Consider the following 24,232-nt stretch of genomic DNA (forward strand, 5'->3'; position numbering starts at 1 on the left):
ATTTTTGTGTATTCCATTGACCAAATCAATGTCCATTTTTCTTCCCTATTCCACTGGGTTTGGGCATATTCTGCAGTGTTAGATTTGGTAAAATCAATCGCTGCATCACTAAAAGCTTCTTCTCAATTGGCTCTCTAACATCTTTTGGGAGATATTTATGTATTTAAGATACAATTGAAAGTAAGTTTTTAGTTGTGGTTATTGATATCTTTTCTTTTGGTGAGGGTGAAGTTTTTATTTGAGCCTCGAATACTGTGGGTTTTTTTCTTCCCCCATTTCTCATACCTTGAGTATGCAAAACAGTGAAGAATAATTTTTTTCTCCTCAAGAGACCACTTGACTTGGTGTCTTTTCCTAGTGGTTCTTGTTTGGTCTTGCCGGATTCCAGGACTAGAATTTGACTGGTCTGGTGGAGTGTCCAGCTTAGTGTTGTCACTTGTGGAAACATCACAAGGAAAAGGTGCACCGTTATTTTTCTCATATGACTCAGTGCCTAGCCATGCTGAGGGGATTTTTTATTCTGAGTGACATCCTGCCAGTTTGTTGATTTAGTTTTATTTTTCATTTTCATTTAAATTCAAATACTTGGTCAGGGTTTACTTTAAATTAAAAATTAAAAGTATCCTCATTCCAGGGTCCCTGATATATCCCTGTACAGAGAGACCGGAGACACCCGAGGTTGGTGTCTAGTAGGCATTCAATTCTCCCCTGTCTAGTAGGCATTCAATTCTCCCCTGGGCATTCTGGTTTTTTTTGTTTTTTTTTTTACTTTTATTAGTTTGAAGAGATCAAGGGGCTCCTTCCTGGGGCTAACACTTGATTCTATTATAGTTTAAATTTATATCCGAGGGCTCTTTTAAGAATAGACACTGTTCCCTTTATTGCTGCTATTTGTATTTCCTTACAGCTTGGTTTTCCAGGGATTGCTTCAAAGTATTTTTGAAGGTTCTTTTTTATTAGGCCAGTTGCCCCTGTCACAACTGGTATAATGTTTATTTCTTTCAGAGACCATGTTGTTTTTAGATCATTTTTAGGTCCTGATATTTTGTTCTCTTTTCCCATTCTGCTCTATTAAGGCCAAAGTCGTTTGGGACTGTGACGTCGATAATGAGTGCAGTCCTTTCGCGCTTGTTCCATATTACTATATCTGGCTTGATGGCCTTGTCTTTTATGTATCTGCCTGCCTGTATGTCTTTGTCGTAGAACAGTCACTTTTCCATTTGACGTTATCGGTGGTGGTTTATGTTCCCAGATGTTCAACGACCTATCTACTTGCATCTCTCCACAGATCTTCCAGTGTAAGTATCTATATACTTTGTTGTGGCGAGCAGTGTAATGACCATCGGCTAGAAGGATCTTGCATCCAGACATTAGGCGGCTTGGGCTTTCAACAGCTGAGTGACAGAATCTGCATTGGTCGGTTTTTTGTAGACCAGCCATTTTCTTAAATCCATTTCTGAGTAAGCCTTGGTCTTGTGTAGCTATAATTAATCGTTCTTCATCAAATGGAAATTTGTCACTTTTAAGCCATTGTAGTGAGGCCTCCTTGTCAATGTAACTCTGGTTCAGTTCTTCCATGAACTGCTCTCTTATGTTGTTGCCATCCTTCTAGTCTTGTCTACAGTTCCCTTTTTGTGTACTCCTTTCTCTTCTTCTTGTGTGTCTGTCTGTGTGTCTGTGTACATTTCCCTACACAATAACTCTGTCAATTTCTGCCTAAAACTTTCGACAGAGGCGACAGATTTTACAAGATCAGTATCAGTTTGAAGCTCGACCCTTCAGACGACAAATACCAAAAAATTGGCTAAAAACATTAATTTCTTCATCCTGAACTGGGCATTTTCTTAATTTAAACCTACGTAACTTCTGGTTTAGTGGTGGTCGTAACAGCAAAGACGTCACATTTTTTCCCTGCACTTTTCCTCCTTCACGGTACGGGTTCGAACCTGCCTTCCTGCTACCACTTTTATTTTTTTTTTGGCTCAACATGCACCTCCAAACACCCAGGCAACGCCGGGCACCAACGCTAATATATATATATATATATATATATATATATATATATATATATATATATATATATATATATATATGTATAAATGCTCGTTTGTTTTTTAATATTAGAGTAGATAATTTAAAAAAAAATATTTTTACACGTTTCATAATATTAACAAATATTTTTTAACTGTAAGAAAATCAATTAACAAAGAACACTTTTTGATTGGTCCTCTTGTATTATCCACAGAAAAATAAGCAATAACAAAACAAAAAAACAGTGTGGCACATAATATATGTCATAAATAAATTCCATTGTTTTGATAATTTCACTGTATTTGCCTGTTTGATGCAACTTTGAGGAAATCACGTTTACTCTGCTAGTCATAACGTGAACAAAAAATATGTCATAAAATTAGAGGTTGAATTGTGACAATTCAGCTTTTGTAAGTCATAAAAATGCTCTTTCGAACTTTGCCCATGTATGGAGTATTGCCAGAATACATTGATATGTCATAATAGACCCTTCTTAATTCTCACTCTCTCATCCTCCTCTTTTTTATTTCTTTGCTCTCTCTCTCTCTCTTTCTTTCTCTCTCTCTCACGGTGTTTTTTTTATTTCTCTTCTCTTTCTTTATCATTTACATCATTCCATTTCTCTCACCACTTTTCTCATAATTTGCCCTCCATTTACATCATTCACCTTAACTTTCCAACATCTAAAACATCCGTGTGCAAATGAAGTGTGAACCGTGACAAGCAAGATAATAGAAAGGTGCTTGTGTAATAGGAGTCAAAATACAGTTCATAAAGTTCTTGTTTTTGGTGCAAGTAAACAATAAATCTTGTCTATGCTTTATCCCATAAAAAGTTTGTAATCTGTTTGTTCAGACCACTTTCATGAAGTATATACATGTATGTGTATAAAAAGGCAGCAGGGGTTGTGTGGATGCGCATTCTATAGAATATGTGTGTTTATGACTGGTGTAATGAATATGAGTACATCCAGGTTTATCCTTACACGAATATGATTGGCTGATTAAGGTATAAATAATAGCCATCTGGGAGTAACGTCGAAAGGTATCCTGAAATCCTCACACTCCGACTATGAACACTCACTCAGTAATGGGACAATAGATTATGACTTGAATCCAGTTGCCAAAATCACTCAGCTACTTCAAACAAATAGTTCTTTTTCTTAAGACATATATATATATATATATATATATATATATATATATATATATATATATATATATATATATATATATGAAACACTGAAGTGCAGTAAGAATACACGTTATATAATACTCTAAATATAAAGTCCAAATAAATATTAGTATCAATATTCATAAGATGATCCCAGCCAGATAAAAACAAAGCTCAATATGTGAGATAGTACAACACACACACACACACACACACACACACACACACACACACACACACACACACACACACACACACACACACACACACACAATTCATTTTCACAGGGTTGTTCCTACCATAAATATGAAAGCATATGAACACTTTATAACAGGTTTTTTAAATACTCAGAAAAACAAACCATGAACAATGACAAATGCTTTAGTTTTCACTAAGAATAAAGCAAAAAGAATAGATTCATTGTCAAAGAATTCAGTAATTTGTTCAATTAATTCCACATATTTGCTTCAGTTGGACCATTAAATTTAAAAAAAAAAAGCAAATTTTGTATAAAAATCACACCCTCATTGAAAGGAGCATAATTTTACTCAATTTTAATCAAGAAAGATAAATGTTGATTTGGAAATGATACACCAAAAGCCTGACGCCTAAGGATATTACTAGATTATCCATTAACTAGCCAAGACCCCTCATCTACTGCAAACAAATATATCTCCTTAATGGTACATATCAGTGACGAACAGTAACTTTCGTCTGTGAACAAAAAAAAAACGAAGAAAAGAAGTAGATACAAATTTCTGTACGTGATGTTGCCAAGCTAATCAAGATGCTTGATTCTAGTAAAGCAACCGGCCTCAACGTCATTCCAATCATAGTGCTCAAAAAGCTTCAACTGGAACTAACTCCCATACTAACAAAGCTGTTTAAATGTTACCTTAAGGAGAAATGCTTCCGAACATTTTGGAAAACTTCATCAGTCTGCCCTATATTTAAAAATTCCAGAGATCGGGCATCCCCCTCTCAGTACAGACCAATCAATTTCTTGTGCAGGAATCTGTAATAAACAGAAAAGTGGTCAACCACCTCAGCAAAAATAACCTGCTCACTGACGTCCAATATGGTTTCCATTCTGACAGATCTACAGCTGATTTATTAACTATTATATCACACATGATTCGTGAATCTCTCGATGGGAGTATCGTCTCTAGAGCAATAGCTCTTGACATATCATATGGCCTCAAGTTTTACTTAACAAGGTCATGAGCTATGGAATAACTGGAAGTGTCTTCTCAATTATTAAATCCTTCCTCTCTGACAGGCTTATAAGGGTAGTTGTTGATAGGCAGAAATCAGAAACTCATTGTATTAATGCTGGTGTCCCTCAGGGTTTCATCCTGGGCCCAACCGTTTTCCTGATCTTCATCAATGATCTCCTAAATCACATTCTTAAATCATTCGTAGACATTTATGCAGACGACACAACAATCTATGGCAACACTTCAAAGGCCAGCAATGACCAAGGTATTTCTGACTCCCTCTCTTTTGATCTTGAGAACATGATGCAATGAGGAAAAAGCTGGTTGGTCAATTTTAATGCATCGAAATCCAAGTTTTTCTTTTTTCACCATAGTCACTCTAATCGCCACCACCCATAATTAAAATGAATGGCTCTCATCTTGGGGAAGCCCCATGTCTTGACAAGCTTCTGGGACTGACCTTCATTCCTTATCTGAAATGGAGCACATACATCAAATCTGTTGCCAAGATCGCTGGAAAACTGGTTGGATCACTCTATCGCTCTAGTAAGTACCTTACTGCCGATCCAATCCTCTATCTGTATAAGTGGCAGGTTCACTCTAAAATTGAGTACTGTTGCCACAGCTGAGCAGGAGCTGCTCAACAAACCCTATCCTGCCTTGATAGATCCCAAACCGCCTTTTAAACCTAGTAGGTGATGCCCTTTTCTCTTCCCTGCAACCTCCTCCCCACAGAAGAGACTTTGCAAGCCTGTCTCTGCTCTATCGCTATTTTCATAGCAAGTGCTTGACTGAATTGCAATCTATGGTCTTGCCTTGCCAAACCTTCATAAAAAACACTCGACTAACTGCAACCACTGTATATGATTTTCTCCCACTCTCTATCTCTGCCTAAATCTAAACGCAGATTATATGAACAAATCTCCTTTCTCAGAACTGCCCGCCTTTGTTTTGCTGGCCTGTTTTCCAGTTAAATACAACATGATAGCGTTCAAATCTAAATTAAACAAGTTCTTGTTGAGCCGTCCCCACAAATAATCAAATTATACCCAATTTATATCATTAGCGATTACTTCACTACCACCTTACATTCATTAACCCTTATCCTCGAGTGGGCTTTGGGTCTTGATAAGTGGTGACTCTCAAGTAAAGAAAAAATAAGAAAAATAGTTTTATAAAGTATGTAAAATATTCTAAAGAATTCTTTCTTCTACTTAAGCTTAGATTAGTTCTCTATTTTTGCAAGCTAATAGGCTTTCTATTGAAATCATTTGGGAGGAAAAAAGATTATTGCAACGTTTGAGTTTGGAGCTTAAAATATTTGTGCACGGAAAACTAATATTGATCTAAAAACAAGATCCCTTAAAAGATGGAATCTGGTTTGACGGCAAAATATAAATAAAATATACTCAAGTATTCTTGGCTCTGTTGGAGCTGGTTTTTCACAGAAATGATTGCATTGGTTTTCTATACAAAACCATTTTAACCACTTGAGTAACAAGCCGAATGATTAGAGAAAATTAAATTTACACAAAAACTCATTTCTCACAGCTTTGTGATAAATCTTTGTTCACGTTTGTACTAGCCATAATCTCATTCAAGGTGCATAAAAAGGCAAACACAGTATTATCCACAGAAAAATAATCAATAACAAAACCAAAAACCCATTGTGGCACATAATATATGTCATAAATAAATTCCATTGTTTTGACAATTTCACTGTATTTGCCTGTTTGATGCAACTTTGAGGAAATCACGTTTACTCTGCTAGTCATAATGTGAACAAAAATATGTCATCAAATTAGAGGTTGAATTGTGACAATTCAGCTTTTGTAAATCATAAAAATGCTCTTTAAAACTTTGCCCATGTATGGAGTATTGTTGTCACATTTGGGCTGGTGCATCTGCTACTAGTCTCTCACTCATGGACAGAGTTCAAAAGAAAGTCGCCACCCTGATAGGTCCTGAACTCTCATCTAAGCTTCAACTTCTGTCCCATAAACGAAATGTTGCATCCCTCTGCCTGTTTTACAAGTATTTTAATGGTGGATGCACTGACAAGCTCTTGTACCTCCTCGACGTAAATAACCTCGACAAACCCGACAATCAGCAAGATCCTACATAATAGAGATCCCTAGATGAGGGAAAGCCTTCTATTTTAATAGTTTCTTCCCCAGAACTGCTAGACATTCTGGATTCCTGCCTCTTCAACTGTACTGACATGCAAAAGTTCAATCATAATGTGAACAGACATCTTGCTGCTCAACTCCCTACATAGTATCCCTGCAACTTATGTGCCTGATAGATCAAAGTGGTACTGTGCCTTGTGTGGGGTGAAAATGTAAAAAAGAAAAAAAGTATGACACCCAAACACATGGATTAATCTAGTATTCCCCATATCTCGACTGACAATCACTTCACCTCATTAACCTTTATCCCTGAGTAGCTCTCGGCTTTAATATGTGGTAACCATATAGTAAAAAATAAAAATTCAACTCCACATAATTTAGATTTTTCTAACCCCATTATTTCAGTCACGTAATCACATTTTCTATCAATAGTTAGAATATTTTTTATTTGAATTATTTTAATGTTTGGTAAAAACGGAAATATATATGAAACAGCACAGAAGAACATTTTAGACCTACTTAATTCTGTTCTTAGTCTTCCCAATTCTTTCTCGAATAAAGTACTCACAGAAGGTACCACGTGAAGGTTGCTAACATCCATAAGAGAAAGCGATAGTGCTATGGAACCAGTGGCTCAGATTCTCAGTCAGCATCGGTTTCCATTTCATCACAGTCACTTTCATGATGCCATGCGCCTTACACTTATCAAAAGTTCCATGTATTTTTTATGAACGTGTCCTTAGCTGGATATAAGAGCTTTTAAAATATAAATACATAAAGATGTGAGATGGAAAGTTGTCATCCAAATAGAAATCACAGAGGTTATTAGTGATGAATGGCATCTCCTTCACGGGCATGAATCAACGCTCCAATAACTGAAGTAAAGGTGGAGCTTTCTCATTAATGACAAACCCCTAATATCTCTGGAAGAGACCAGACCATAGCTGTTAACCAAACGGGTAGAGAATGCCTCTCTCTCCTGACATAGGAATCACACTCCCACATTCTAGCTCAAAGTCGAACACTTTCAACTATCTTGGAATGGGAATTGGCTGAACAAAAGTTGCTATGACCAGTTGAAGTTAGAAAAGTGATTGTGCCATCTGCGAATGTAGAGAGGAGGACAATACGATGCAACAGCGTTTTGTTGCCCGACGAAAGCAGAATACAACAATAATACAAAGGCCTGCATAAAAAGTGGGAAACTGTTGTATGAAATAGTAAAATCAAAATTCATTTTGAATTGAAAATGAAGTCGTAAAAGTAAGTAAAGTAAGTAAGTAGTAAAATCCAAATTCAGTTTCAACAGGAAATAAATCCAATCTAAATTGAGATCGTAAACCATAAAGATACAAATATATTAGATGTAGACTTCAACTAAAAGTTGATTTTAATTGAAAGCCAAAACAAATTATGTCGATATAATATTATGTAGAACGTGATTTTGCAGTGTGGTAGAGTGTTGAATTGCAATACTTTTTTACAGCGATAGTTTAGGAATTTTGAAAATAGTGTATATTGCATTTGGAATTTTAATTCTTTATACACTCACTCACTCACTCACTCACTCACTCACTCACTCACTCACTCACTCACACACCCACGCACACACACATGGTTTGTCTAATGTGCGCACCCAAACGGAGCGTTTATTAGTTATTAATTCCCTTCATTCTCATGGCAATTGTTTAGTGGCCCGATGGTAGAGGTTTAGCAAATAGAGTCAAAGATGGCTTTGTGGCTGGTTTCGAATCTCCCGACTAGCAGGAATTGTCATCCTACATTGATCATTGTGTAAGATTAAAACACTAGTGTCGGTAAGTATAAAAAAATAATCATTATTTAATAATAATAATAATGAATAAATATATATATATATATATAAATAAATGAAACAAGCCAGGTAAACTTCTAGGTTAGCTGCATATTTGAACTATATATATATATATATATATATATATATATATATATTGTGACGTAACAATATATTGTGATGTAACAATATATATATATATTGTGAGGTCACAATATATATATATTGTGAGGTCACAATATATATATATATATATATATATATATATATATATTGTGATGTAACCCATAAATGGATTACGTAATTGATTGAAAATTGAAAAATTTAATTTCGGGCCAACGAGAAATGTATCGTTTTTTTTAAATTATTTTATTATTTTACTAAAGGCATAGTTTCAAGGAGAGAGGAAAAGACAGTGGGAGAAGGAGAGAGAGAGAGAGGTGAGAAAAGCCTTTTGACATGCAAACTAGCGATATGACCAGGCTATTTGATCAGAAACCCATCGACCCGTGCGGGTTGCTAGGCAACGAAGAATAAAGGAAAGAAAGAGCTAAAATAGTACTGAAAAGAGGAAGATAGAGAAAGAGAGAAAAAAAAGAGGAAGAAAGAACTTTTGGTACAGGACACAGAATTTTGGCCAGCGCGCCATGGCGTGCGCGCGTGGAAAATTTTCCTCTGCATCACCCAGCGACAGATGAATGAAGATGTGAATAACCCCCTCCACCAACAGCGAAAGAAACAAAGTAATGCCTGGGAGAAACTCCATATAAATGGCGAGAGAAAAGAAATAATGCTTGGGCGAACAAGCTGGCGTTGTCGGAATACCGGATGCTAATTTCACAAACGCAGAAGACGTGATATTCCGAGAATAACCCAAAACAGTGGATGGATACGACAAAGTAACACTGCGTACTGCGAACTATTGCCCGAGGCGAATAAAATTAAGGTTAAAGCTCGCTTTGAAAGTTGAAAGAAAAAATAAATAAGAGAAAAGAAACATAAAAAAACCGTGAGTTACATCTCTCTCATATATTTAAGTCAACGAGTTCATATTGCCATTGTTTTGTTTGGACTGATACATTTTTTTTGTTTTGATATATTTCTCGTTGGCATCTAGTATATAAAGATACCCCTCCCCATCTTCATAATTTGCTCTTTTTTTATTTTCACTTAATTGCATTATTCCTCCCCTACCATAGTTGGTTAATTGTTTTATAATAAAATTTAATTTCGAAAATATTACCATTGCGTGTCGTGTTTCCCGTTATTGTCATATGCTGTTTCGTCACCTATTGTATATTTCTGGTTTTGAAAGAGTCTCCCCATATTTTTATTTCAGCGAGGTGTACCGAATCCAGGGCGTACGTGTTTTAATGTTCATTGTATTTCATAAATGGCTTATTATTTTTTTTTTATTACGAACTCACGAATATGTTGTTATTATTATCAGCTTGCATTAATAATAATGGAATTCGTAATAATAATAATAATAATAATAATAATAAATATATATATATATATATATATATATATATATATATATATATATCCAATATGGCGGCATGAGTTCTCTTGGAGGTCTATTGTTTTGGACAATGGATTATATCTTATTCAATCTTAAGTAAATATTTTCAATTTCTGTTTTTGCAGATTTTACATATATCCAATGTCTTCTTCAAACTCTTTTCCTTATATATATATTGATTATGTATGAAAATGAAACCGTTGTGAAAAACTAGAAATTTGCAACTGCGGTTTTCGTTCTTTGACTAAAGGGGAACTTCTTTGCAATGTGGTCTAATGTTGAAATGCAAAATCTTATGTATTAAAACCTTTGTAATTTTCAAAATGGCATTTATTGCTTTTGGCATTCAGAGACTTTGCATCAATATTAAACAGAAACGGTGATTTTAAATATCTGAAACTATTATCGACTTACCTGAGGTCATGTTAAGCCAAACTGTGTGTGGATTTTTCGGTTCAGTCGAGGAAATATACGTCATAGGAATGTACCATTTATAGCTGAAAATGGAAATATAAATTATTTCACAAATTATGTTTACTCATATAACAATGAGAATTGTTACAATGGATTATTTTTTTCTTGAAATGTTTTATTGCACCTTTCCAATCTTTTATCTTTAATACAGGGTGACCCCCCCCCAAAAAAAAAAAATCAATGGAGGCCATCTAGAACATATGCTGTAGAACGGAAAAAAAAAGGCCAAAGACCTTAGTGTTTTGATGTGATATTTTGAATATAATAAACTAGTTATGACCAAAGTTTCATTTCGTTCGGACAAAACACTAAGAAACGGGGCTTAATTATAGTTGGGGTCCGTTTTTTGGGGGGTCACCCTGTATATTTTGTCAGCAAATGTTTTGACGTTCTTGTATAAGATTTTAACTTTAAATCATATCTTACTGCGTTTCTATTGGTCTTGTTCACAAACGCCATTTTTTTTAATAAAGGAGTCACCACTTATCAAGGCCCGGAGGTCACTCGAGGATAAGTCAATTAGTCAATGGGATAATAGTGTAGTAATCATAAATAATCTAAATTTTGTAAATTGGATTACTTAGGGGGACGGTTCATCAAGAACTTGTTTATTTTCTCATTGTATTTTCCTGCTATTTTTTTTATTCTGCTCAAATAATTCAGAGAGGATTGTAAATGGTATTGTTATGATGACTGAACTTACGCATTCATGACCTGAAAGTTTCATCTCTCTGTTGCAGATATTGACAGTGTGAGACTCTAAGAAAGCAACCCTTGTCAAGGACGTGTCATTGAATTCCTGGCAAAGGTGCATTGAGAATGGTGGTGACTATGTAGAAAACAATTATAAAGCACAAACGGTCGCTCGTTTTAGGGGTACCACTCTCGTCTTTGTAGCTCTTTACCTTTTGGTGTTAAAAAATAAGAGGCTTTACTTTCGCAACAACCTTCCTATGACAAATGATGCCCCGGTCACTCATGTACAGCCATCGTTAATCACTGCCAAAAATGCATATGGTGGTGACTATGTGGAAAAATAAATTCGCACAAAAGTTTGTTAGTTTTAATGATACACTCCCATCTTCGTAGCTCTTCAACTTTTTGAGTTTAAAAAATAGGAGGCTTTACTTTTGCAACGACCATCATATGTCTTTTATTTTAGTCCTTTACTATAACATAATTTTATACCCTAATTTATATTAAATATTGGTGTTCTTCTTAGCAATACCTTTAGACGCTATCGTTGTTTAAAATGTCCCTTTCAAGGTCAGGAACCACCCCATAGGACATAAATTTACTCCACAATAGAAAAGCAAGAAGTTTAATTAACTGATTAGTCTTTTTTACAAGTCTATGATATTCTTAATTCAAAATGCTTTTGAGAAAGCAGTGAACACACACATCAAAGTAATTTCCCTTCTCAAGAAGTTAAATATAATCTAACATAGTCGTTAATTTTCTTCAACAGTGTCGTTACATTTTAACGGACCCAACACGTTGTATCTGAGACAGTCAAAAAAAAAAAAAGAAAATAAAAGGAAATTCGACTCACTTTTTTGTTGTTGTAATAAAAGGTATTTATTCATGGTACTTTCAAAGCTACACTTGAATCTTGGTTTTACAGGCATTTTTATTTTACCATAACGTGGATTTTTTAAATCTGTCTTGCTGGTACATGTTTTGCCTCACTGTCGCCACCCATGGTTTTTTTTAATCTCTCTTTTTCTTTCTGCAACTATGTTTGCAGCTCGCTCCACAGCACACAGTCGTCTACCTTTTTTCTAGCCAAAGTTCGGATTGCATTTTGTCTTAAAAGTTCCTTTCATACTGACTCGTGCTTTCAAGTCTTCTGATGCTGCCAGAGCTTGCATGTCCATCTTCTGCAAGCACATGCTTCCCATTCACTCGCCACATGGTGCCTTTTTTCTCTGCTTTTCTTTCTTTTTTCTTCGTCCACTATGACGCCACCTCCCATCATATTTGAGATGTCACTTTTGCTGCTCTACATGTGTCAGTGGCTTTGACATGTCAAGATTGAAAAGCCAGCATACTAGAGACCTAAAAAATAATTCCTGAGCAACTCCCTCAGCATTCTCCAGTAGAAGCCCCTCAGATGATTAGCAATAAACTAAACTCTTCCCAAAGACAGAAGTTGAAATCTGAAAAAGTGGATCTCCTAGAACGACACAGAACAATATCTCAGCCCAACAGAAATAAGTCTACCTACTTTTAACATGACTGTCAGACTAACTGTCAAGAACGTAGCCATGATTAGTATTAACGGCGCTTGTGCAAAGTTGCCTCTGCACAAAGCTAAATCTTGAAATATATTTAAGCATTAATTAAATGTGTCTTTGAAAATTGGAACCAGCTGGGTTTCATGAATAATTAAATAGTATTGCACTGTGATATAAATATCGAACACAATGATATATCTGGTACTAATTCCAAATTTTTGTCCTATGTGGTTTTTATTAAGACAATGCTATTTCGATTGTAGTGGGAACAAAAAACTATAAAATCTATATAAATTAGAAATATGTATTGGATGTTATTTTAACAACGTTTCAGCCAATGTAGCTTCTAAGCTTTTCTGGGATCTCTTGTCAAACTTGGGAGTTTTTCTATTTAACTCGGGAATCTGCACAGAATCCTTTATTTAATCTCTTCCCTGCAGCTTCTTTCTCACAGAAGAGATGATGCAAGCCTGTCTGCTTCATCGTTATTCTCATTGCAAGTGTTCGTCTGAGCTCCAATCTATGGTCCTCCTTGCCAAACTTTCATGAGAAACACTCGTCTAGCTGAAAACACTAATAATAATTTCTCCCACTCTATATCTGTGCCTAAACTTAATGTAGATTCCTTGAACAAAACTTCTTTCTTAGAACTGCATGCCTGTGAAACTGTCTTCCGTTTGCCTGCTTTCCAGCTGACTTTAATACGGTGGTCTTCAAATCCAACATAAACAAGTTCTTGATAAGGTGTTCCCCTTAATTAATCCAATTTATCAAATTTACACGATTACTATAATATTGTCCCATTGACTACTGTTCACTCTCTAACCCTTATCCTTGTGTGGATTTGAGCCTTGATAAGCCTGGGAGGTTTGTTAGGGAGAGTCACATAATACGGAAGAAATATAATAAATATTGAAAGATGAAGAAACAAAGGCATACTTTCTAAAAGTCTAAGTGGATTATGGAATGGATTAAATCTATTTTTTAAATAACTTGAGTGATCTGTTTGTTAAAGTGTAATCCGTTAACCCAGAGAATTATACAGAACGTATAAACATCAACTTTTAGAATGACTGGATGCTATTTAGTTAATCTGAAATATTTTGGCGATTTGCTGAAATCTGAAATGGTCTGGTGTTATTTAGAAGTTAGTCAAAATCGAAGCTACTCCCTTTTTCGAATGTGTATTGGGGAGAGTCAGACAGTACGGAAAAAATATAATAAATATTGAAAGATGATGGAACGAATGCATAATTTCTAAAAAAGCATGCATAAGTGTTTAGCCTAAGTGGATTACGGAACGGATTAACATGTGAAGGTTTTGTATTATTTTCCGGTTAAGACTTAATGTAGATTGGAAAAAAAAACCGATTTTATTTTAGAGATGAATAAATATTTGAAATAATGTATGAATTAAAATTTGATAACTGTTAGATAATCTGTTATTTTTATGTGATATAAAACCGAGAAAAATTAAATCTAAAATATATTAGTGAAATATTTTAAGATATAATAGATTTTAGATTATTTGTATTATTCGGACTATTATTTTATCTTGGTATTATTTTCGGAACATGGTGACAAATATAACCCTTGACATTCTTCAAATGCATATTTTCTAACACAGGAATCGTTATAAAGAACTTGGGAGCCTACAGGGAATTTAGGAGGTTAAGTCGCTCGAAACATTGTAAAAATGGCGATTATGTAAGGGAGATAACTAGCATAAACTAAGCAAAGAAGTTTTTTTTACCTGAAATTGTTTCATTGTTCGATCGATTATTTTAGCATCTCAAATTATCTCTTGAAAATTACATCTAATGTCAAAAAAAAAAAAAAAAGACATAAAAAATAACCTTCTGAACAAATAAAAATATATAAAGATATCTAAAATTAATTCGTTCCTTTTAGAAATAACAAGACGATGTTACCGGGCAAGTTGTTGTTGTTGTTGTTGTTGTTGTTGTTGTTACTGCTGCTACTACTGCTTTCACACAGGCCATCAGCAAAGAATTTTCTTTTCGAAAACGACCTGTGGTGTTCCTTAGATTCTAAGTAACAACAAGTCTCGACAGATTTCCAGTACTCACCACCCCTTTTGATAACCTTTGTTGTTGTTGTTGTTGTTATTATTATTATTATCATTATTATTATTAGTAGTAGTAGTGTTATTATTATTACTATTATTGTAATTATTATTATTATTATTATTATTACTACTACTACTACCACTACTACTGCTACTACATCACTATCTTATTTTCTGCCAGCCATAATTTCCACTTATAATCCCACGAGGTCCATATTGAGATGGAATATGTCCGACGGTTGTCAGTCCATGACTATTTATGACACGCGATGTCTGATATTGTTGCACGTCACATAAACAGACATTGTCTCAAGCGAGAAAGATGCAAAACAAAATTTTATGAGAATTTAACAAGTGTAAAATATATATTAAAAAAAAAAAATAGAGAGAAAATAGAAATCCATGCTGTTGTTTTGCGAATCGTCAACAGCTGACTTCATCCTCCTCCTCCTCCTCCTCCTCCTCCTCATCCTCCTCCTCATCATCATCATTCTAACCCCTGTTGTATATGCTGACATATATCGAACGGCTATTAGAAATTGACTTCCAAACTAACCTACCTGTTGTACCTTGCCAGCCTGTAATAATCAAGAAAAACACTGTGGTATAAATTAACAAAAAACGAATCAGCAAAAATATTTTATAACTAATGATTCTGCCATGAATAGCTACCCAACAGCGTGTTAGATATAGCTATATTTATAATCTTTGGATAAGTTTATCATTCCTGACTAAGTATATCAGTTTACTCTATTACACCATCTCTAGCCAGATCTTCATTTATCCTTCTTTTTTTTTCAAGTTCATTCTTCCCTGAAAAACATATGATACCACTCAGCTTTATTTTCAAACGACTTATTCTAACATAACATCAATGATATTTTGAAAACAAAACAAAAAACAGTAAGTTATAGCAAGTTATATAGTCCTCTTCTTGGCTGGTTCCTCAGCTCCGAGGATGAATAGGGAAGGTCCTTGACAGCATGCCTTTTGGTGACTGTACAGACCGATCCTCGAAATGTACACTCTGTGACGCTCAGGGCATGGGAATCACTGGGAAGAAGGGCCCTGGACAGATCACACTTTCCTCCTTCTACATTTATCTTCTCTGCCTTTCTTCTATTGATCGCAAAAGCCGTGGTGCCTCACTTTAACAAAGCCCTCCGACTGCCCTGGTCCTTGGCCTTGCCTTCTCAGTCTTTCTCTGGGATATCAACCACGTGCCGCTGTCGCCTCAACTGATCCTTGTAGTCGTCATGTGGAACACCTCTGTCCTGTTTGCCTGGCACAATTCGCCATAGAACACGATTTGGGGTATCCTTGTGTCATCCATTTGAGACAGATGTCCCACCCAGCCAAGCTGTTTGGTCAAAAGCATCACCTTAATGCTGGTGACTTACACTCTTTCCAGGACTTCTTCTTCTTCTTCTTCTTCTTCTTCTTATTATTATTATTATTATTATTATTATTATTATTTTTATTATTATTATTATTATTATTATTATCATTATCATTATCATTATTATTATTATTATTTTCATTATTATCATTATTATTATTTTTATTATTATTATTATTATTATTTTTATTATTATCATTATTATTATTATTATTTTTATTTTTATTATGATTATTATTATTGTTATTATTATTATTCGAAAAATATATAGCAGATAAGTAAGAAAATAAAAATTATATATATATATATTTTCGTCATTCTCAATAAATCCGATTATGATGAAAAACTTAAAAATATTATTAATGATAATACGAAATTTAAAAAAATTAGTAAAAATCCTACTAATACACTTAAAACGCAAGTCAATAAACTAATTACAGCTAATAATGCACAAATTGGTAATTATCAACTCCCTAAAATAATTGGAGACTATAAACCTGGTTACTTATATGGCACAGTCAAGACACATAAACCTGATTTCCCTCTCCGACCTATTATATCCCAAATTCCGACTCCCATCTATCGCCTAACAAAAACACTAAACGAACTTATCAGCCCATATATTCCTAGTAAATATAGCGTTAAGTCCACACACGAACTAATACAAATATTAAAATCAATGCAACCAGAAAACAAAATAATTTCTTCCCTTGACGTAGAAAGTTTATTTACAAATGTACCTGTAGTAGAAACAATAGATATAATTATCAAGAACATTTATAATAATCCATCACTCCCCCCACTTAAAATTAACAAAAGAGTTTTTAAAAAATTGTTACTAATTTGCACTACAGAAGTACCCTTCTATGACCACAATGGTAACATTTATACTCAAATAGACGGTTTGGCAATGGGATCAGTCCTCGGACCAACCCTAAGTGAATTCTACATGGCTGACTTAGAGAACAAAATATTTAAAAACAACATAAAACCCCCAATTTATGTACGCTACGTGGATGACATTCTCATTTTAGCTGAAAATAATGAACAGATACACCAATTACAGCACCTCTTTCAAGAAAATTCAATTTTAAAATTCACAGTAGAGTTAAATAATAACAATAAAATTCCATTTCTTGATGTCCTTATCGATACGTCTAATAACACTTGTAATACATCTGTATATAAAAAACCAACTAGCATAAACTCTAGCCTCCTGAACTTTAAAAGTGAGTGTCCACAAAGGTACAAAATAGCCATAATAAAAAATTTACTAAGTCGCGCTAAAATGATATCCTCCACAAAAAAAGCATTGCTAATTGAAATAAAAAACATTAAACAAGTACTCATCAATAATCATTTCCCCAATTACATTGTTGATGAACAAATAAAAAAAAATGCTACAATCTTCCGATAACCAGAATAATAATGTTAGCCAACACCGCAATGCAAACCCCATTAATATATTTTACCAAAATCAAATGACGCCTAATTTCAGAATCGAAGAAAATACAATAAAAAAAATATTATACGAAGATACTTGACGCCTGTTGACAGTAATTTTAAAATTAAATTTATTATCTATTATAGGAAATTTCGAACACAAAACCTTGTGGTTAAAAACAACTCTTCACCGGCGATAAAAACGTTGGAGCAAACCAATGTAGTGTATAAATTTAAATGCTCTATTGGAGAATGTAACTCCAAAAATAATACATACATTGGGCATACAACAACAACGGTGTCCCGGCGAATAACTATGCACCTTAACGACACAAGCGCGATTTACAAACATTTAAAAAAAGAACATAGCTGTCCCCCCTCCAATGTTAGAAAGGTCCTCGTTGACAACACAAAAATTATACAACGGGAAAATAATGGAAAAAAATTAAAGATTCTTGAAGCGTCGTACATTAGAACTCTTCAACCTAATATAAATGACATTGCATTTCAAAAAAGCAGTAACGTTCTGAAATGTCTGGCGTAGTCCGTGTTGGACGGACTTCGTACATGGTGTCTACGAACTTGCTGGTTTTAACACTCGAATTTTTAATCGACTTTTATTCTTAATCGACTTTTATTTTAACTCATCACTGACTATATATATTTTAGTTTTCATTTTTAATCCTCATTTTCGCAATCCTGTATTTTTAACACCTGATGATGATTCACGGACGAATCGAAAGCGCTCGTAACAGCAACATGTATGGATCCTTTATTAATATTTTTGATTTTGAAACAAAAAAGACAATACGAAAAATTGAAAAATTAAAAAAAAGAATTATAAGACAAAATGTCTCCGTTGTATTTAATAATATTTGCTTGGATATATATATATATATATATATATATATATATATATATATATATATATATATATATATATATATATACATACATACATACATATATATATATATATATATACATACATACATACATACATATATATATATATATATATATATACATACATACATACATACATACATATATATATATATATATATATATATATATATATATATATATATATATATATATATATATAAGCGAGATAAGACACTGATAGAATTCAGATAAAAATCCTGATAGATATTCCCTTCTATATATTCCTTTTGTCAAACAATAAATTCTTAATTCGAATATATGTGTCTATATGTTGTTTTTTCAGAATTTAAAATTTAACCATCAAACTTATAATTTTAATATGATTTAAATTTTTACAAAGTTGTTTACATTTTAATGCCCTGCCACATATCATGATTAATGTTTGTTTTTTTTACAAAATTTGATATTTTCCTATTATTTTCCTTATTATTTTGCTTTCGAAAATAAGTTTTACTGCAAAACGCGAGAAACATCATATCGGATTTTTGCAAGATCCATGATCCATTGTAACATAATTGGAAATATCAAGTTTCACTCTCCTGTATTAGATATAAAAAAATAAACGTTTAAATGATGATGATGATGATGATGATGATGATGATGATGATGACGACGACGACGACGATGACGGCGACGACGATGATGATGATGATGGTGACGATGACGACGATGATGATGATGATCGTGATGGTGATGATGACGACGATGGTGATGATTATTACATGTGTATTTAAAAATAGCTACACGTTTGTTAACAAAAAAGACACACGTGTTTAACAGAAGTGACTTAAAGACTGTGCAGAACGGAAATATAAAATGTAATCCTTTAAAAAAAAATGCCGCTTCTCAGCCACTGTTAACCCCTTTTCTTTCTTCTTTTTCTTCCATCTTTGAACAATTTTTGCCCATTTTTCTCTCACACCGTCTGTCTCACTTCACCATGTTTTAACTTTTACCCTCATTTCCTCAAGTTGTATCTGCCTATCTTGCTTCTTTTCTTTCCTCTCTCTCTCTCTCTCACCACACACACACACACATATACACATTAGAGTATGTTAATTATGCTAAAAATATGCCCGCTTGCGCATACAACAATGGCCACCACTTTTATCATAAAGAATTACATTGCCTAATATCCGGAAACTTATTTGCGGAAAAGTTAAAAGTGATATCCGTTTTCAGCATACCCAGATACTTCTAAAAGTTGTCATTTTAAAGGAAATTGTTAAAGTGGAAATCAAGTAAAATTTTACCAAAACTTCTATTTTTATAGGTACCGGCAATTTAATGGCTACTTCCGTAAGGGGTGGGGGGGTATGGTTTTTAACGCCGGTTAATCATAAGAATTTTTTAATTTTCGAGTACTTTTATTTTATTGTATTTGAAAGATTATAGTTTAAAGTTAATTTCTCAAAGAAAAAAAGTGTGTGAAATAAAAAAATACATGGAATAATTTTATCTCAAATCTGAAAAATCCTAGATTTCACGTAAAAATTCATTATGACAAAAATCGCGTTTACATTTTTCTGGCAAGGAAAATATAAGTTTTCTGGAAGTATTTCAAAATTAAGTATTAAGTTAAAGTCTTAAGATAATGAATTAATACAATAAGTGTACTTAACTTTCGCTAAAAAAGTAATAATTATCCAAAAATGTATCACTGGTTGGAACGAGACTTGTTTATCGTATCCAAAAAAACTCTGGCGGCAATATTCAAATATGTATTGAACGACAAATTAGACATAATTTATGTCTTTATTTAACACTAGCGAGGGGTACCCGGCGTTGCCCGGGTGTTTTTCGGTGTGTGTGGTCGGGCGGGGGTGGGGGTGTTAATGAAAACCTAAGAATAAGCGAAGTAAAAAAAGAAAACCGAAAAACGAACGTTAAAACTTATATGAAAAATCAAGCGGGGGGGGGGGGAGCAATCAAAACAAAAAACACAAAAAAAAACAAACGTAAGGCAAAAGAACGATATTAAATGTAAAAATCTGAAAAACAAAAATGAAAAAGAAAAAAGAAAAAAGAAAAACGAACGTTAAAACTACTCCCCCCCAAAAAAAAACACGTGCAAAATTGCTTAAATAAGCCTGTTTCGATATTGAAATTTAAAAAAATCGGTGGGTACCCGGGTGTTTTGGGTGTGTGGTCGGGGGTGGGGGTGTTAATGAAAACCTAAAAATAAGCGAAGTAAAAAAAAAAACAGAAAAACGAACGTTACGTGAAAAATGGCTTAAATAACCCTGCTTCAATATTTAAATTTAAAAAATCGAAAAAAAAAGAAGACATCTCACACCACGATTCGAACCCAAAACGTTTCGATAATGAACCAGCGCTCTAACCAACTGACCTAATACGACGTATATGAAATTTAGTCAGTTCTTCAACTATTTAAACTAAATCAGATCATGACGTCATCTGACGCATGCCTAGAACTGGTCGTCGTCATGAGAGGACGATTTTTATTGACCCCCCCCCCATGTACAAAATTGTTGATTTCGGGGTTAAAAAATTAACGTTTTTGGCCAACATTTCGATATTTTTCGGGCGAAGGATGGAGCTTCAATATGATACCAAGTTTGTGAATTTTTGTTCTGTCTGTTAAAAGTTTTTTAGCGGCCACACAAACACACATACATACATACATACATACATACATTTTCGCTTTTATAAATATAGACTAGCGAGGGGTACCCGGCGTTGCCCGGGTGTTTGTAGGGGTGTGTGGTGTTAAATAAAAAAGAAACTGGGGGAGGGGGGGTAGGATCGAAGCCGAACCCCTGAGGCGAAGTTTGAAAATAAAATCGGCCAGCCAGAAGTGAAAGATGTTTGAAAGTCGTCGAGCGTAACGACGACGACGATGACGATGTAAGCATTGCTATAAGCGAAGTAAGAAAAAAAAACAACGTTTTAATTAAGCGGGGGGGGGGTAAAACACAAATTAAAACAGAAAAACGAACGAACATTACGTGAAAAATGGCTTAAATAATACAGGATTCAATATTTAAATGTAAAAAAATCGAAAAAAAGGCATCTCACACGACGATTCGAACCCAAAACGTTTGGATAATGAACCAACTCTTAACTACCTACGCTAAAGCGGCGTATATAAAGTTTGTTCGGTTTATCAACTATTTAAAGTAAATCAGGTCACGACGTCATCTGACGCATGCGTTGTTGACCCTCCCCTCTGTCGAATCTGTCTAGACATCTCTCTCTCTCTCTCTCTCACACACACACACACACACACACACACACACACACACACACTTCGTCTGCCTTACTCTAAAGACTGGAAAATGGCGTCTGGCTGTTTTTATTTTTAAAAACTTCGTTCGTTAATATTTTTTGTAAGCGTAATTCTTTTTTTTACTTCACATGTTTGGCTTATTATTTTTCGTTTAACTATCGAGTCTAACTATTTGGAATGTGGTAATAACTTTGGTAACGTTGCCATAGCGTAGAAGTTCATAGTTTAGCTTTAATTAATTTTTTTTTACCGATAACAACATTTTTAAATTGTAAATTGAGACGGCCATTAGAGGTTGCTGACGTCAAGATCACGTGACATGACTCAGCGGGTTTTCATTACAAGTTGACCCAAAATAAACGGCCGCGTGTATACTTTATGTTATGAGTTAGCGGCCGTATTTTTGGGGGCAGTTATAAATCGATTTAAAAATATGTAATGTTAAACATTAAAATGTCACTTTTTTGGGGGGCCCCCTGCAGAAAATCGATCAGTTGACGCATGGTCACTTTGGGCCAATTTTTCGATATTTGTCGTCCGGAACGCGGGGCTTTCATATGAGATCAAGTTTGTGAATTTTTGTTGTGTCTGTCGAAAGTTCTTAGCAGACAAACAAACATACAAACATACATATATTTTCGCTTTTGTATATACAGATTATCCTGGCATACCCAGCGACTGAGTCGCAGATCCTCCTTCCTTCATTTAAAAATGCAGAAAAGTTAATTAAATTCATTAATTATACTACTGACAATTTATTCTTTGAAAAAAAAAGGTAGCACCATTATCTATTAATATTAACACAGAATTACAATTGGTTAAGAAAACAATTTATAATCATTGAAAAAATTACACACTAAAAAAATACAGACTTACGTTCAAATTTATCATAATGTTTACGTGAAATTTAAAGTTCATAAACACAAGCAGGAGGGTAGTTGAAAAGAGACTAAACAGCAATGGCAAAACATACTGATTTTCTTTTCAACTCTGCGCATCCGTACTTACCGACATGGGACGTTCGTATGATTTTTTGCCATTTTTTAATTAAAATATTTGCTTATCTTTCTATGTTCCTGTTTTTCGCTTTAATTTTTTTTACTTTATTTTCTAAGATTATATGAACATTATTTTACGTTGATAAGTATACGTTCTTGCGTGCAATGGATATATTAGAATTTTACACGTAAAGATTACGTTAAAAATGTAAGCGTAAAAAAAGTAGAAATAATTTTTGCAATTATAATTTTTTTGTGTGAAAATATTAAATAACTAATGCTTAATTCAATGATAATATTGGTAGTTCGAGAAATTCATTTTTATTCGAGTTATATCGATTTCATTAATACGGACTTCAGGGGCTTTTTTCGTAATGTTCCTGTAAAAATTATTTTATTTTATTTTTATTGTTACAAATTACGATGCTTTATTTATATAAAAAAAGCAAAAATAAATTCTTGCGTTTTTTATTTACTACTGAAAACCATAACTTTAGTAAAGGTATTTTTTGTTTAAACAAAATAATACATTTTAACTAAGATTTAAATAAAAAATAATTAGTTAATTATATTCCGCGATCATTAGTTGATAAATACTGAAAATTTCATTAAAATTGGTTGATTTCCAAATTTTTGGTGAATTCTTAAGTAAAGGGAGGGGTCAAAAAGTTTATACATTTTGAGTATCGGCATTCATTTTACCAGTACCTAATTTTTACATTTGCTTTAAAAGAATAGCTACATTGGTTATCCGTACCTTAAAATTTGTCTGACGTCACTTCTGCCGAATGGCTTTATAAACAAAAAAGCAGTTAATGAAAGCCAGTATAGCATAAATCACTTAGAAATCAACGGCTATAACTTTTTCCCATTTTCAACAGGCTAAAAAGTCTATTGTTTGTATAATCTTCAAAGTAACAATAAACCTTTGCAAGTAATTGTAGCATCTTTAAACTGCCAATTACGGGATCTAATGCAATAAAAAAGACTCAAAAAGTTTAAATCGCAAAAAAAATAAAGCGGATAAGTAAGAAAAGTTGCGTCTAGTTATAGTTACAGGTTAAATAGTTTTAATTTCTTCGTTTTTTCTTAACCAACCATTTATTGTCTTTGGTAGTGTGAAAAAAAAGGGGGGGGATTAATGATTGCTCAAGAGAGGGAGAGCGGTGTGCACTTACCTTGCTTACTAACAAAAAGAGATTGCCTTGCCTTGCCTTGCCTTCTCTGCCTTTTTAAAGCTTTCTTTCACAGGTCAGGTGACAGTTAATCACATGACCTTTTGGTTATTTAAAGGGAGATTCTTCCCAGTGGTCAAGTTTTTTTTCAGATGCATTTGTGGCTGGTGTCGGAAAGCTATTCTTTGATTACCTAAGCTTTGCTGGCTAGCCATTGTTAACTGACTGTCACGTCGCGGAAGGGGGCAATTCTTCCGCAACTTAAGGTAGGTGCACATTGCTTCCTTTCCTCGACTGAGCAGTCATTGGATTTTAAGGGAATTTTTTTTTT

At 33.8% G+C, this 24,232-nt stretch overlaps 1 protein-coding gene across 5 annotated transcripts in view; it reads right to left on the reverse strand.

The window, feature by feature from the left end:
- LOC145261138 (endoplasmic reticulum aminopeptidase 1-like) overlaps nt 1–24,232 on the reverse strand; it is a 938,216-nt gene that overhangs the window by 95,330 nt on the left and 818,654 nt on the right. For all 5 annotated transcript variants that reach the window (XM_080119414.1, XM_080119415.1, XM_080119412.1 and 2 more), the window contains exon 10: nt 10,303–10,385. In XM_080119414.1, coding sequence (XP_079975540.1) covers nt 10,303–10,385 — 83 coding nt within the window. The remainder of the gene's footprint in view (nt 1–10,302; nt 10,386–24,232) is intronic.

Source organism: Euprymna scolopes, chromosome 37 (assembly GCF_053919585.1).
Source record: "Euprymna scolopes isolate OS-2025 chromosome 37, ASM5391958v1, whole genome shotgun sequence".
In the NCBI taxonomy this organism is placed as follows: Eukaryota; Metazoa; Mollusca; class Cephalopoda; order Sepiida; family Sepiolidae; genus Euprymna; species Euprymna scolopes.